The sequence below is a fragment of the Mytilus californianus genome, unplaced genomic scaffold (assembly GCF_021869535.1).
Source record: "Mytilus californianus isolate M0D057914Y unplaced genomic scaffold, xbMytCali1.0.p SCAF_1, whole genome shotgun sequence".
NCBI lineage: Eukaryota > Metazoa > Mollusca > Bivalvia > Mytilida > Mytilidae > Mytilus > Mytilus californianus.
Genome location: NW_026262581.1, coordinates 74,238,548 through 74,253,467, shown reverse-complemented (window position 1 = coordinate 74,253,467; position 14,920 = coordinate 74,238,548). Strand labels below are relative to the sequence as shown.

The 14,920-nt window shown below is 29.9% G+C and overlaps 1 protein-coding gene across 1 annotated transcript in view; it reads left to right on the top strand.

The window, feature by feature from the left end:
* The window catches only part of LOC127723967 (RNA helicase Mov10l1-like), a 63,708-nt gene extending 48,989 nt beyond the window's left edge, over window positions 1-14,719 (top strand). The window contains exons 18-20 of the mRNA XM_052230680.1: window positions 9,205-9,312; window positions 9,900-10,040; window positions 12,782-14,719. Coding sequence (XP_052086640.1) covers window positions 9,205-9,312; window positions 9,900-10,040; window positions 12,782-12,940 — 408 coding nt within the window. The 3' untranslated portion in view covers window positions 12,941-14,719. The remainder of the gene's footprint in view (window positions 1-9,204; window positions 9,313-9,899; window positions 10,041-12,781) is intronic.
* The last annotated feature ends 201 nt before the right edge of the window (window positions 14,720-14,920 follow it).

Genomic DNA, 14,920 nt, shown 5'->3' with positions numbered 1-14,920 from the left:
TATCATGTTGGTTAACACAAGGAGAAGAAACCATTTTTAAGTTGATAGGGATGCTCATAAGAATTTGAAATGCCTTCTAAAGTTCAATCAAACTTTACAGAAAGGGTCTATGTGAGGTCCTTTACAAAATAACTAATTTACATTTCATCAGATGAGCATCATAAACTACTAGTTTTAGGTCAGTTTGACAAGAGTATTTCAATATCATAATAGAAGGAAGCTATAGTTGGCCTGCTTTGTGGAGATCACACATTTAACACAATACTAAGATAGATAGGGGGAATTATGTCAACTTTTTATCTGCATTGCAGAAGGTGGAAGCAGGTCTAGTAACTGCTTGACACTCTGTATGTTAGTCTGAAAGAAAGAAAACTTTTGACAAAGTTTACTTGGCTTCTATAAAAGGGAATTATTTAATTTTTAGTCTAAAGCTTGATAATGTTGAGTTGTAGCAAGTAAGAAAATTTTACATCTACTGTGTGGCCACTTCCTGTTTGCCGAAAGTTTGAAATTTTACAACACTTTGTACATTGAAAAATTCTTGTCAAACTTTTCTTGGCTCCTACTGAAGTGAATAATTTTAATATTTGTTCTGGGAATGATCAGTTATGCTTATGTATACATGTTACTTCAATTAATTGCATGCAGCGACACAGGTTTAGACCCGGTATTGGTCCTATTTTTAAAGATCATAAGTATTCATAAGAAACTACATGTATATACAAGCTTGTGAATGAGTCCTTTATCTTATTTTGCAACTTATGATGCCTACTGCAACTTTTGGGGATTGTCAGATATGTTCACCTCAATTAAATCTCTTTTGAGGAGGAAAACTTTTGTTATTGTATTGCAGAGAAATTAATTCTTAGAACAAAGTTTGTCTGTGGAATATACTAAGTATAGTATGGCTTAATAATATCCTTGTTTCAAACAACTTGATGGCTTTGAGTTTTAGTGATATTAAATTTAATTTACTTTCAAAATATTATGCATGGTTAGGAATTTTGAATTCAGCCTTACTTCGTTATTTTGCATCAGCAGACAATCCATGAAGATTTTTTTTTTTAAATCCAATACTAAAACCCATCTTTCTCCCTTAAAATTGTTGTTCCATTCTAATGATGTCTGAATCGAGGATATTATATATACCAGTTTGATTTTAGGACAGAAAAGTTCCATATTACCAAATATAGAATATTTGAATGCATCATCATGTTGGTTAACGCAAGGAGAAGAAACCATTTTCAAGTTGATAGGGGTGCTCAGAAGATTTTAAATTAAGTTCCAAAGTACAAAGTGAGAAATGAATGTCCACAATATTTAAATTTCTTTATCTTTATAACTTTCATTTGATGTACTTTTTTATGATTGTTTTAAAGCAAAAATAAATGTAAATAAGTATAACACATAAAATTTCTGCAATTTAAGAAGTTACTCCCCCTTCTGATTTGATGAAAAAAACCCATAGGTTGGTTAAGACAAGAATTTGGATCTCTTCAACTTGTATTTATTAATGCATTGACCTGGTTTAGTTTACACTAATATCTTCCCACCTTTTTCACTAATATCTTTTAACAGTTTGATATGTTGTCCTGGTTTTGTTTGATATTACTGAAACAATTTGAAAAAATTGTTTTTCCCTGGTAGAAAAGTTTTAGAGTAGAATTTTAGTTTTGATGTTGTATATTCATACTTGCCTTATCTGTATGTCCAAGAATTGTTTTTCTGTTTTATAATTTTAACTAAGCTATGAAATATTCCATTGATATTTGGAAATGTAATTTTTGACAATGAAACAGGTTTATAATATGTTTCTTGTATACATTGTTCTAGATTTTTGTCCCATAAAATTTTGGAAATCAACAAATGTGAGGTTTCCCCTCAATAAATTGAAAAATTACCCTATCTTTATATCTTTATTCCTGTCTTTAATAACCAAATAAGTTCACTCAGATAAAAATTTGATGAACAAAATTCCTGGTTGGCACAATGGCCACAGCATGATTTTAAAAATCATGAATTCATTTGTTTTGATCAAAGCCTTTTTATTTTGCTATATTCTGCTGTTTCCAAACCCCCCCCCCCCCCCCTTGATATAATTAGTACTAGAATATGGCATATTTGTATGCAGTCAATATTGAGTTAAGAAGTCTTTGTCAATTTGTTTTTTTTTTTGGGGGGGGGGGAACAGAAGCTCAGTTATTATAGACAATAATTTATGATTTTGAATATTTTAATCTACTATTAAATACACCACCTACTATACATAATTTATATTATTATACTTTATGTAAATTTCATATATCATCCATTCATTTCATTGGACATGCGCATTTGTTTATCTTCACTTACCTTTCATAAGCCCCGCCCACCCATAGCAATATGTGATAATATTAGCAATGGGTGTTAAAGAAGACTTTTTTGTTGAATAAACTGAATGTGACATTTTTCCTTTGTAATACTGGTTATTTCAAGCATTCCTGTCAAGTTTTGTCATAATCAGTTCAATAGTTTGAGAAAAATCTAGTATAATGTAAGATGACATCTACAGCTATTCGAGCAAAAAAACCAAGCCACATCATGATAGAATATAGTGTGGACCAATAAATGATCAAATATTTATCTCATCTGCCTACAAACGGTTGAATATGATACAAAAGATGACTTTAGGATGATAAATACCACTAATGGACCTCTTTGTCTTCCTTATAAGGTTTGTTTTGGTCCATTTATACCTCTCATTTCCTCAAAATTTCAAATTTTTAGGCCAATAAATAAAAATTTCGGGGTAACTTTCACTCATTTATGATAGAAATGTTATAATAGATGAGTAATTGAAGTATTCAAGCTGAATGAACTATCAATATAAAAGTTTACAGTCTCCAAGGAGGTTTCAATAAGTCCTTACGTAAAACTTAAATTTACGCCGCGTTCCAGAGAGGGACATAAAAAGCTTCTCTTCTAGTGAATAATTTGTTGTTACTGCTTTAAAAATAATTTCATTTACTTATAACTATATATTTATTAAAGTATTTCTTAGGAAAATTTTTCTATTATAGCAGAATATAAGAAATAAGGAGAAAAAGCTCCCTAAAACACTAAGTATGGCTTGTTCTGTCAACTAATATTCATGGTAGAGTCCTATTTCAAGGAAATTTTTCTCATAAAATGTGTTTTGGAGACTCAATCCACTCAGAATATTTCATTTTTTGTAATATTTCACTTAAATAGCAAGAAATTTTAACACATGAGAGTACTCACAAGGTCAAAGGTGCATGTACAGCTTCCCATATTAGGTGTAATACCACCATTGATTTTCCCCTATTAGTCTTTGTTAAATTTGCACTTTTCAAAAAATTGTGCAGAATTTATCTTTGTTTCAAATAAAGAAATACTTGGCATGAGTAAAGTTTTATCCTGTCCAGTACTATAGAAAAAATTTCACATAACATTTCATTGCATATAAGAAAATAACCATCACTAGAAGTTAACCAATCAAATTTTCCCCTTTTTATATGCCGGTTTATGGGACGTATTATGGTATACCTCTGTCCGTCCGTCCATCCGCCCGTCTGTCTGTCCGTTGTCAACATGTCGGACATTAACTCAAAAACGCTTTAACCAATTTGCATAAAACTTTGGTGAATTGTTTATATCTATTGGCGTGAGCTCCCTTTCGTTTTTTATAAATTTTAGATTTTACTTTTCCGAGTTATGAGGTTTTTTTCATTTCCAGTTTACGGAAAATAACTCAAGAATGCTTTCACCAACTTGCAAGAAATTGTGGTGAATTGTTTATATCTATTGACATGAGCTCCCTTTCGATTTTTATAGATTTTACGTTTCCGAGTTACAGGGTTTTATTCATAAAAAAAGGGGGATTTTCCAGTTTTCAGACAAAAAATCAAAAATGCTTTCAGCAGTTCTTATGAAACTTTGGTGAATTGTTTATATCTATTAATATAAGCTCCGTTTAGAATTTTATAAATTTTACAATTTACATTTCTGAGTTATGGGGTTTTATTCATTAAAAAAGGGGGGATTTTCCAGTTTTCGGACAATAACTCAAAAATGCTGTCAGCAATTCTCATGAAACTTTGGTGAATTGTTTATATCTATTGATGTAAGCTCCCTTTACATTTTCATAAATTTCTAATATGACATTGAGAATCAATTGAACTTCAATTCATATAACCAATTTCAAGTTCTTTGACTACATTTATTCAGAAACCTATAATATGTCAAATATTTAATTACAATCCAAATTCAGACCTGTATCAAGCTTGAATATTGTGTCCATTTTTGCCCCAACTGTTCATGGTTGGACCTCTGCGGGTGTATCCAGCTGCACTCAGCGAAGCAGTTTATATTAACCTGTGTACAAGCTTTAGTACCCATGTAACCTCAAGTTTCCAAAAATATTCTATAGAAACCCCAAATAAAAAAATATTGGTGCTTTTAAATACCCAAGATATATGGTTATGACCCAGAAATGTTTTACTGCAATGAAATGTAGGATTAATTACCTACAACTGTCAAATTCAAGGGAATATTTTTTTTCAACCTATTTTCGTATGCAACCGGATGTGACGTTCTATGATTTGGTGGTATTACACCTTAATGCCTAAAATAAACACCTGCCTGAGCCCAAGGTTTGCCGATTGAAAATTATTAACACCCGCTACGGCCAAGGTTTACCGATTCTTATTTCTACATCATTTCCGTCGTTTTATTGTTGTTATTGAAATAACTTTGACAACAAAAAATGACAGTGGAACGTATATTAGAATCTTAGTATATAAGAAAGCATAACAAAGTAACCAAGGATTTGACGTTACATACAGAACACTAAAGTATAATGTTACGTTACGCGCAATTAAAGTCATTACAGTTATTAGTATCTTAACTATCTTAATTTATGACTTTTATTTTTTTACAATTGTCCTTCTACTAACATAGTGCACACTTGAATCATGAGGCATTCAGTATAATAAAAAACATAATCCCTTGGATGAATGTGTTAGGGTGATTAACACCCTCAGTGAAAAAATTATCTACCTCGACTTTGTCTTGGGTGATAATTTTTTCCCTCATGTGTTAATCTACCCTAACAACTTCATCCAATGGCATTATGTTTATAATAGCTATTGTAATTATTTACTTTGAATTCTGCTAAAACTGTGGGTTTATCTGAGTAGATACTTTCAAAATACTATGCATAGTTATGAATTTTGTATTTAGACTTACTTCATTATTTTGCATCAGCAGACAATCCATGAAGAATTGTAAAAAAAATCCAATACTTAAATCCATCTTTCTCCCTTTAAAATGTTGTTCCATTCTAATGACGTCACAATCAACAATATTATATATACCAGCTGTATTAGGACAGAAAAGTTCCATATTACCAACCAAATATAGATTACCGGTATTTTAATGCGTCATCATGTTGGTTAACGCAAGGAGAAGAAACCATTTTCAAGTTGATAGGGGTGCTCAGAAGATTTTAAATTAAGTTCCAAAGTACAAAGTGAGAAATGAATGTCCACAATATTTAAATGTCTTTATCTTTATAACTTTTTTTCATTTGATGTACTTTTTTATGATTGTTTTAAAGCAAAAATAAATGTAAATAAGTATAACACATAAAATTTCTGCAATTTAAGAAGTTACTCCCCCTTCTGATTTAATGGAAATAACCTATAAGTTGGTTAAGACAAGAATTTGGATCACTTCCACTTGTATTTAATAATTTATTAATACATTGACCTGGTTTAGTTAACACTAATATCTTCCCCTTTTTCACTTATATTTTTTTGCAATTTTATATGTTGTCTTGGTTTTGTTTGATAGTTACCAAAAAAACTGAGATAATTTGAAAAAATTGTTTTGCCCTGGTAGAAAGGTTTCAGAGTAGAATTTTAGTTTTGATGCTGTATATTTATACTAGAATCTGTCTTTAATCATGCTCAGAAATTGTTTTTGTGTTTTATAACAAAAGCTAAGCCATGAAATAATCAATTGAAATTTGGAAATGTAATTTTTGTCAATGAAACACAGGTTAAGTGTCTTGTATATATTGTTCTAGAGTTTTTCCCTTAAAATTTTGGAAATCAACAAATGTGAGGTATCCCTCAATAAATTGAAAAATTACCACATCTTTGTTTCTATAGATCTATCTTTGATAGCCAAATTATTGTGAACTTAGATAAAAATATGATGTAGAAAACTGATGCTTGGCAACATGGCAACAGCATAATTTTAATAACACATTTTATCTATGTCTATGAATTTCTGATGGTATTTTTAAAGAAGGTATGGGTTTTACTCATTGTTGAAGGCTGTACGTGACCTATAGTTGTTAATTTCTGTGTCATTTGGTCTCTTGTGGAGAGTTGTCTCATTGGCAATCATACCATATCTTATTATTTTTATATTTACTACTCTTTCATTCAAAGATGACCCATGTTTTTAGTGCTGCTATATTCAGGTCCTTTTTATTTTATGCTCTCAAGCATTGCTGTTGTTCAAGGTTTGCACAGAAATAGGTATTATACATTTTTTACAAGCACTTGCTTGTTACTGCTTCCTGTGATGCAATCTGTGCAGTAGCCAATATTTCAGCATTGGTAAAATATGAATGATTAATTTTGTCTCTATTGAAAACTAATTTTGCAACTCTCACAGGCAAAGTTGGTCTTAAATGGTATTGGCTGCTTTGCATATTAGCGCTTTTGGTTAAATGCTCTCAAATATTTGTAAGTTTTGTTTAAATTGTAAATTGAAATTTGTCCAAAATCATAAATTCAATTGTTTTGAGCAAATCTTTTTTATTTTGCTATATTCTGCTCAGCTGTTTTCAGCTTATTTATTGTTTAACTTACTTTAAATTCTTCTACAAACAGCATGTTTATCTAAGTAGAATTAAGATACATCCATAGTAGTTACATTGTTACATTTGTAACAAGATGTTTTAATATCTCCTGAATTCCTTCACATTAAATACATAATTCCAAAATTTTCTTCATATTTACTTTATTCCAAAATGAAATCGTCACATTTTTACCGTTATTTCATAATCAAACTATGGATTTGTTATTTCCCATTCATCTTTCTCAAAATTATTGTCGGATCTAATGACGTCAGGAACAGCACAGTTATTTGTAACGTTTTATTTCCGACAAAAAGGTTCCAGATTTCTTAAAATAAACTAATTTTGGCACGTCATCATGTTGGTTAACGCAAAGAAGATATACCATTATAACAAATTGAAGGTTTAACTTAGCATTTTAACATTATAAGCTCCACTTTATATCAATGAAAGATTTCAAATAATATTTTCAATTTGTTATTATTTCATTTTATCTGAAAAATTAAATTTCCTTTATTCATAAAATAGAAAGGACAGTGAAAAATTATTTTTAGATTAGAGTTGTAACCCCTGTTATATAAAATGTAGATGCTCCAAAGTTGGTTAAGGCAAGAATTTAAATGACCCCTGTTTGTATGAATGAATTGCTCCAGTTTGGTTAACACAAGCATAATGATAACATTATGGGTTATTCCAATTTATATCAGTCAAGGTAAAAAATAGAAATACATGATCAGCATAAAAGGTATGACATATTTTTTATATTGATATTAAATTAATCATGTGAACTATATATTATTGCTGCATGAAGAGTGATACTTTTTTCTTTAATATATATTTTTACTTGTCTCTGATTTTAAAAATGTTGAAATTTAATGAAAATTTTCATTTGGTAATTTCATGATTAAACAAAATCTTAAGTATTTAAACTTCATAAACTGATTATAATGGAGCTAATTATTAAATTTATATTCATAACTCTGTAAAATTAAGAAATAAGTGAGACTATTCTTGTGATATTATTGTATGTTAAAAGCATTACTGACTGGTCTTGTTTTATTATGTTACCAGAACAATAATTTATTGGCAAGAATGGGAATGATACCCGCCTCATATAGATAAGGAAAACAATTATGTTTTAGGGTACAGGTAAATGATTATTTTAAGTCTAATTTTCTAAAACTTTCCCTGGGAAATAATATATATTAGGTCTGTCCTTAGCATTTTGATAAGTCATAAGTAATATCTAATATATGTTATAAGATTACCAAAGCTTGAAAATCAAAGTATAATTAATAAATATATATATATTATAAATTATTGTACTTTATGAAAAGTTCTCATATTATCCATTCATTTCATTGGACACGCGGCATTTGTTAATTTTCACTAACCTTTCATAAGCCCCGCCCACCCATAGCAACATGTGATAAAATTAGCAACAGGGGTTAATTCTGGAACAATAAACACCCGCTCTGGCCGAGGTTTACGGATTCTTATTTCTACATCATTTCCGTCGTTTTGTTGTTATTAGTAAACTATCTTAATTTATGACTTTATTTTTACAATTGTCCTTCTACTAACATAGTGCACACTTGAATCATAAGGCATTCAGTATAATAAAAAACATACTGGCCTTGGATGAAGGTGTTGGGGTGATTAACACAATACGTGCAAAAATTATCTTTTTTATATGGGTATATGAACTATGACTAGTACTTAAGATAAAAAGATTATAGCTGAGACCTCATCATAAATGTGGTCCTGATATCAATCAGTATAAATTACTACACTACTATAATATAATACGGTGTCTTGGTTCATTTGATGTGAAGTTTGATAGTACTTTCCCTTTTAATTAAAGCTGTAAATGATTTGCATGGGTGTGTAAAAGGGTTGCTCAATCCAAACAAACAAAAGAGAAATGTAAACTCAGATTTTTTAGATGAATTTATAATTGAAAAAACCTATTAATGATTAGTATTGCATCAATTAAAAAACCTGACTTTTTAACTTTGATTGCATCATTTTTGTTTCACTTGTTCTAATATTCCTGGCCAGTGGTTGTACTGCATAATTTTAAATTGTGTATATCAAAAAGTTGCGAAAATTTAATTGTGATAATAAAGTTTAAAAACCAACAAAGCAGTGTGAACCAAACTAAAACTCAGCATCTGTTAAAAAACAGAGGCTATGATAATATTACTACACAGCTGAAACATACGAAGTGGAACCAGTGGAGAAATAATATCTGCATGATCTGTAAACTATTATTTAAAATATAACTGTCCAAATTTTGTCCAAATTCACAGTCTCGATTCGTTGTTACACAGGTAGAGAAGATTCGACTGTTGATAGATAAACTTGGTATAGCATCCATTAAGATTGGGTCTGTTGAGGAATTCCAGGGACAAGAAAGACAAGTTATCATTATATCTACTGTAAGTTTTGTACCTTCATTTGTTAGTGAGAATAAATCACCCTGTCTACAATATGTAGATAAAGAAAGATTTAAAAAGGGTCTTTAATCAGAATATCTTGCTAAAAAAATGCAGAAAAAAACTTAATAAATTTAAGACATTATTGCCCATATGAGTCATGGACTTGTATGGCCAATTTTCTGTAATTTTGAAATGTTTTCTGAATTTACAGAATTGTAGATTCATTTATTTTTTAGGTTACCAGTTTTGGTGGATGAGGGAAAAATTGCATTTTTGGTGTATATTTGATTTCGTGGTTTTGCCTAAATCTGCTTAAAAGCCTATAAAAAATTTATACTTTATTGAACATTATACACAAAATTTGTGGTATAATACCTATGCTCACAAAATCAACAAAAATTGGTACCCCATGAATAATAATGAATCCACAGTATTATACATTCGTCCATAAGGCATATTTGACAATATATCCAAATCAGAAAAGTAGTTGCTCTAAAGTTATTTATAAATGTGTTGTTTAGCATGTGTGACATTAAAAATGTCGTATTTCAGTAATACATGTATACAGTTATCTATTATTTTTACAGGTTCGTTCCAATGAGCAGATGATAGGATTTGACAAGAAACATACACTAGGTTTCCTAAGTAATCCTAAGAGATTTAATGTGGCCATCACCAGAGCCCAATCACTACTCATTATTATAGGGAACCCATATGTACTTGTACAGGTAATATATTCACCACTCATTATTTAATAAAATTAAGTGTATACATCAATGAGACTCCAACCCATCGACAGAAAAAAAGGCAAACATTCTATACAATATGTGAAGCTCTAAATCACATCAACTCTAGAAAATTTTGTATAAATTGAATAGAGGCTCAAAGTTCTACAATCAACTCCAAATTTGCTATAGGACTACACATTTAGATATGTAAATAAAGTCAGCCAATGACAATGTTCCTAATTTGGGATAGTAACCTGAACAAATTGCAGAATTTAACCTTTTTTTATTATAGCATTCGAATCTCACCCTTTTAATCTTGGTCTGAGGAATAACTCTTAGGCCCGAGAACACAGTTATTCCGTAGTGCATTTCTTAAAAAATTTAATAAATTCAAATTAAAAAAATCGCACCTGCTCTATCTCAAAAAGATTTTTACAGTGTAGTGTACTACTATTGATACAAATAATATCAAAATTATAGAAACTTCTACCAGCTCTAACTCAAAATATTGACAATTCTGTGTTAAGGGGGGCTACAATTCAGTTTGACAGCTTCAGACATTCTAATTTTTGACCTTTTTTAACTGGACCAAATCACTACTTAACATAAAGATTCAGCACCCAAATTTTTTTAACATGTAATTTCATCCCCTTACTTAATATTTCATGCATAAAATATCAAGAAATAAATTGGGAAAGTGTATAAAAAAAAATGCAAGTTATACACTGTTCACACTAGGGACTATATTCGTAGACAACGAAAACCAAAGGACGATAACTGTGTCCTTGGACCTAATAGGATAGAAAGACTTGACCAATTTTAATAAAACTTTGCATGACCTAAGCTTAGGAAATTATAAGATAGTTGGCCAAGTTTCATGGCCATAGAATATATATTATAGAAACTAGGGCCATTTTAGTATTGAAATTTGGATGTTTATTTTTGACGTTTAAATCAAATATTTTCAACTGTCAAGATTTTGGCCTAAAAAATTTAAATATTGCAAAAATTTGCTTTTTAAATACTCTTGAATATAATGTAATAAGTATTAATAGCAACAGAACACTCATTTGATTTATCAGATTTATTACAGTTATTCAAAAGTCAAATTTATGTGAGCCTGTGCCTGAAAATAGAGATTTTCGAATTAAGGGAAGCCTTACATAAACATGCATTTTTTTCAACCAATTTGAAGTTTTTGAAGTTTTTTAACTATACATTATTCTTCCATATATATTAAATGTACTTTAAATGTAAAGAAAAGTTACAAAAAGCATACCACATGAGTATAAAATGGTCTTAGGCCATGTAAGACTGAGAATTATATAGAGTCGATTTAGGCCGTAGCCCATATTTACATATAAAAATGCACACAGAGGCTATAAGAAATGGAAATTTGTTACTTTTTGCTCATTTCTATGCTAAGATGTCATGATACAAGAAGTCTAATTGCAAAAGGACTCTTGAATTCAACTTTTTTTTTGCAGACAGTATGATCTGATGACCAGTTTTTCACTTTTCAATGGAAAACTTGCATGTAGTTTTAGTCTCAATTGGCATATATTTGAACCACTTACTATCCTAAAGAAGAAAATTATGGTAGCATATGAAATGAATAGGGTGTACTGATCATTGTAAAGTGTTTTTTTTACAGATTTAGTGAAATATTTGTGATGGACTACAGATTATATGTACAAAGCTCTTCACATTTCACATACATCAAACAGGCCGTTTAACCAGGGACATAAATACAAATATTCTGCACATTTTTTCTGTGATAATCTACTTTTCTCTAGATTCAGAGTTCACAAATGGTTAATTAAATTTGATTTTAGCATAGAAACACAAATATCAGGAACATAAAATGCTGTCAGATAGAAAGTCAGCATGGCTCTTAGGCATAAAATGGAAACTGCTTTAAAATGCTTATTTAGCCGTATAATGCCAAAAAGGGACATTTTAACAGAATTTCTGTCAAACAAAGATGTAAATCCTTTACTTTTATTGAGTTTGACAAATTGAAACCAGCAAACCATTCAGGAAAGTTGCCAAAGTACAGAATCTACATTTACGGAATTCATCTCTTAGGCCCGAGAACACAGTTATTCCGTAGTGCATTTCTTTTAGAGAATAAATTCAAATTAAAAAAATCGCACCTGCTCTATCTCAAAAAGATTTTTACAGTGTAGTGTACTACTATTGATACAAATAATATCAAAATTATAGAAACTTCTACCAGCTCTAACTCAAAATATTGACAATTCTGTGTTAAGGGGGGCTACAATTCAGTTTGACAGCTTCAGACATTCTAATTTTTGACCTTTTTTAACTGGACCAAATCACTACTTAACATAAAGATTCAGCACCCAAATTTTTTTAACATGTAATTTCATCCCCTTACTTAATATTTCATGCATAAAATATCAAGAAATAAATTGGGAAAGTGTATAAAAAAAAAATGCAAGTTATACACTGTTCACACTAGGGACTATATTCGTAGACAACGAAAACCAAAGGACGATAACTGTGTCCTTGGACCATAAGACATATAGGTGATTGTACAATCAAAATCAATTCAGAAAAAAAATATTGAATGTTGGGCTGATATATTGTTCTTCTATAGCTGACCATAGCTAGTATCCGCCAAGTGGTCCTGTTGAGCTTTGTTGTTCAATAAATTAAGTTTTAGCCATATGAAAACCTACATTTCATAAATGTATTTGTGATGACATATATTTCAGGATGAGTACTGGCAGTCACTGATACAGTATTGTATAGAGAATGGAGGTTATACAGGTTGTAATATACCTGGATATGAGGGATTGGAGGAGGATTTGGAGGACTCTAATGAGGAGCGCACTATATCATCTGAGATCAGTAGTCATGATGAACCTGGATGATTATGGAGTGAATTGGAAGACTGTTGAAGGGCTCAAAAAAGAAGTTCGCCAATATGGGTTAATGCCGGAAAGAAGATTAAAAGCTCTTACTGGTCATACAGTGAGAGACAGAGAATGTCTTGTGAGGAAAGAATTCAGGAGAACTTTCTTCCCATATGTGTCATACAAGAAGACATCAAAGCAGATTGATAAAGAATGCTTAAGATAGAGTGATGATGAGAAACTTGGTTAACTATGATATAAGAATATCTTGTTTTATCATTAGATATTGCTAACCAAATTGAAAATCATTACAAAATGGAGGAAAAATCTTCAGACTGTAGTTTTTGGAAATATTTTAACCATTTGAGGGTTAAATAGCCAGAATAAGATTTTTTTACTGTAAATAACTACTTAGGATTGTTTTAATTTGAGTATTTTCATGTGTTAGGGCAATCTAAATCAGTAATTGCTATTTGGTGACAGAAAAATTATTTCTAGTCAAAATTTATTTATCTTATATAATGTTGGTTTTTATTTAAACTTTGATCATGTCAATGGAAATGGCAACATCAGAAAATATTTGGAAGACAGATTTTCAGGAAAGTTCTTGAGATATTAGTAATTGTTTAAGTATCTTAATATAATTTTCATTTGTTAAAGGGAGTTAATAACAGAGCATATCATTCAATGTTGAAATGTATTTTATATATCACAATAAGTTTGCAAATGATTTTTTTTAGAGATTGATTATCAAGCATCTTTTTACATCATCTAAGTTTTGATCAACATTTTAGTGTTTTTCTTTTACATTGCTACAATTAAAGGAAACGTTAGTATTCTTTTGAATGGAATATAGTATATATTTAAAAAAAAATTTACATTGATCTGTTTAATATTTAGCAGAAAAATACATTGACAAAAACACCCAACACATTGTTTTTCAGATGGTTATGAATCAAACTGAAATATTCATATTTTGAATTGCATATTTAGACATTTTCATAATCAATTCATAGGTATTTTCATTTTGAATTTAAAGGGAGGAGGCATATTGTTACTTCTTTGTCTGTATTTCTTTCAGAATCAAAGGTGGTTCTGGAAGTTAAAATTTTTCATATAAAAGTAAATATGAGGTATAGTTAGCTTTTATTTTTTTGTAATCTACATTCTATTAATCATGAAATAAGTTTGGATTTCACTCTGAAGTGTTTCATTGGTTGAGATTTTGTTGTCTCAGAATTTTGAACTTGGTTGAACCAATGATGGACTCCATTGCTTTGGAGTTTTTTTTCAAAGAAAATTTGGAAGGGTTGATTTAAATGATCTCACTTTTTGTCCAGTTAGAGAACTTATTTTTACAAAAATAATGGAAATGAATAAGTTATAACTCCTTTTGGCAGATATAAAATTTTTCAGTATGGGGTATTGTGTATGTATTATTATGATACAGCTTATTATTCTGTCTTGAAACCATTTTTAAAGTTGTTAGCTAAAATATGAAGGAGAATAATTTGGAGCCCTAGACACATGAAAACAGTATTTTTTAAAAAGTCATGACTGTTCTAATTCAGGTAATATGAAATGATATGAACTTATTTACATTTAAAAAATTATGCTGTCTTTTTTAACAACTTTTAGTCTTCTTTTAATAAATCTGTCAGTTCAATTACAAATAGACAGGTCAGATTGTTTATCTGAATAATCTTGATTACATAATCAATGTCAACTGCAGCATTAAGTATTTTATTATTATGAAACTGTGGTTTTTTTTTAGAAATAAATTGTTCTTGTTATGCAGATTGTGTCTTCATATTATACCTCCACACAAGTCTGTTGGTGCATTCTTCTCATATGTGCCAACCTTTTGCAGCAACAAAGTAGGAGATATCTATTTTTCCAGCTTCGCTTAGCGGAAGATTATGCCTGACTTCCTGATTTCATTCAAAATTTGAATTAAGGTTGAAAGTGAAAATTAATTACAGGAAAAGACTGTCAAAA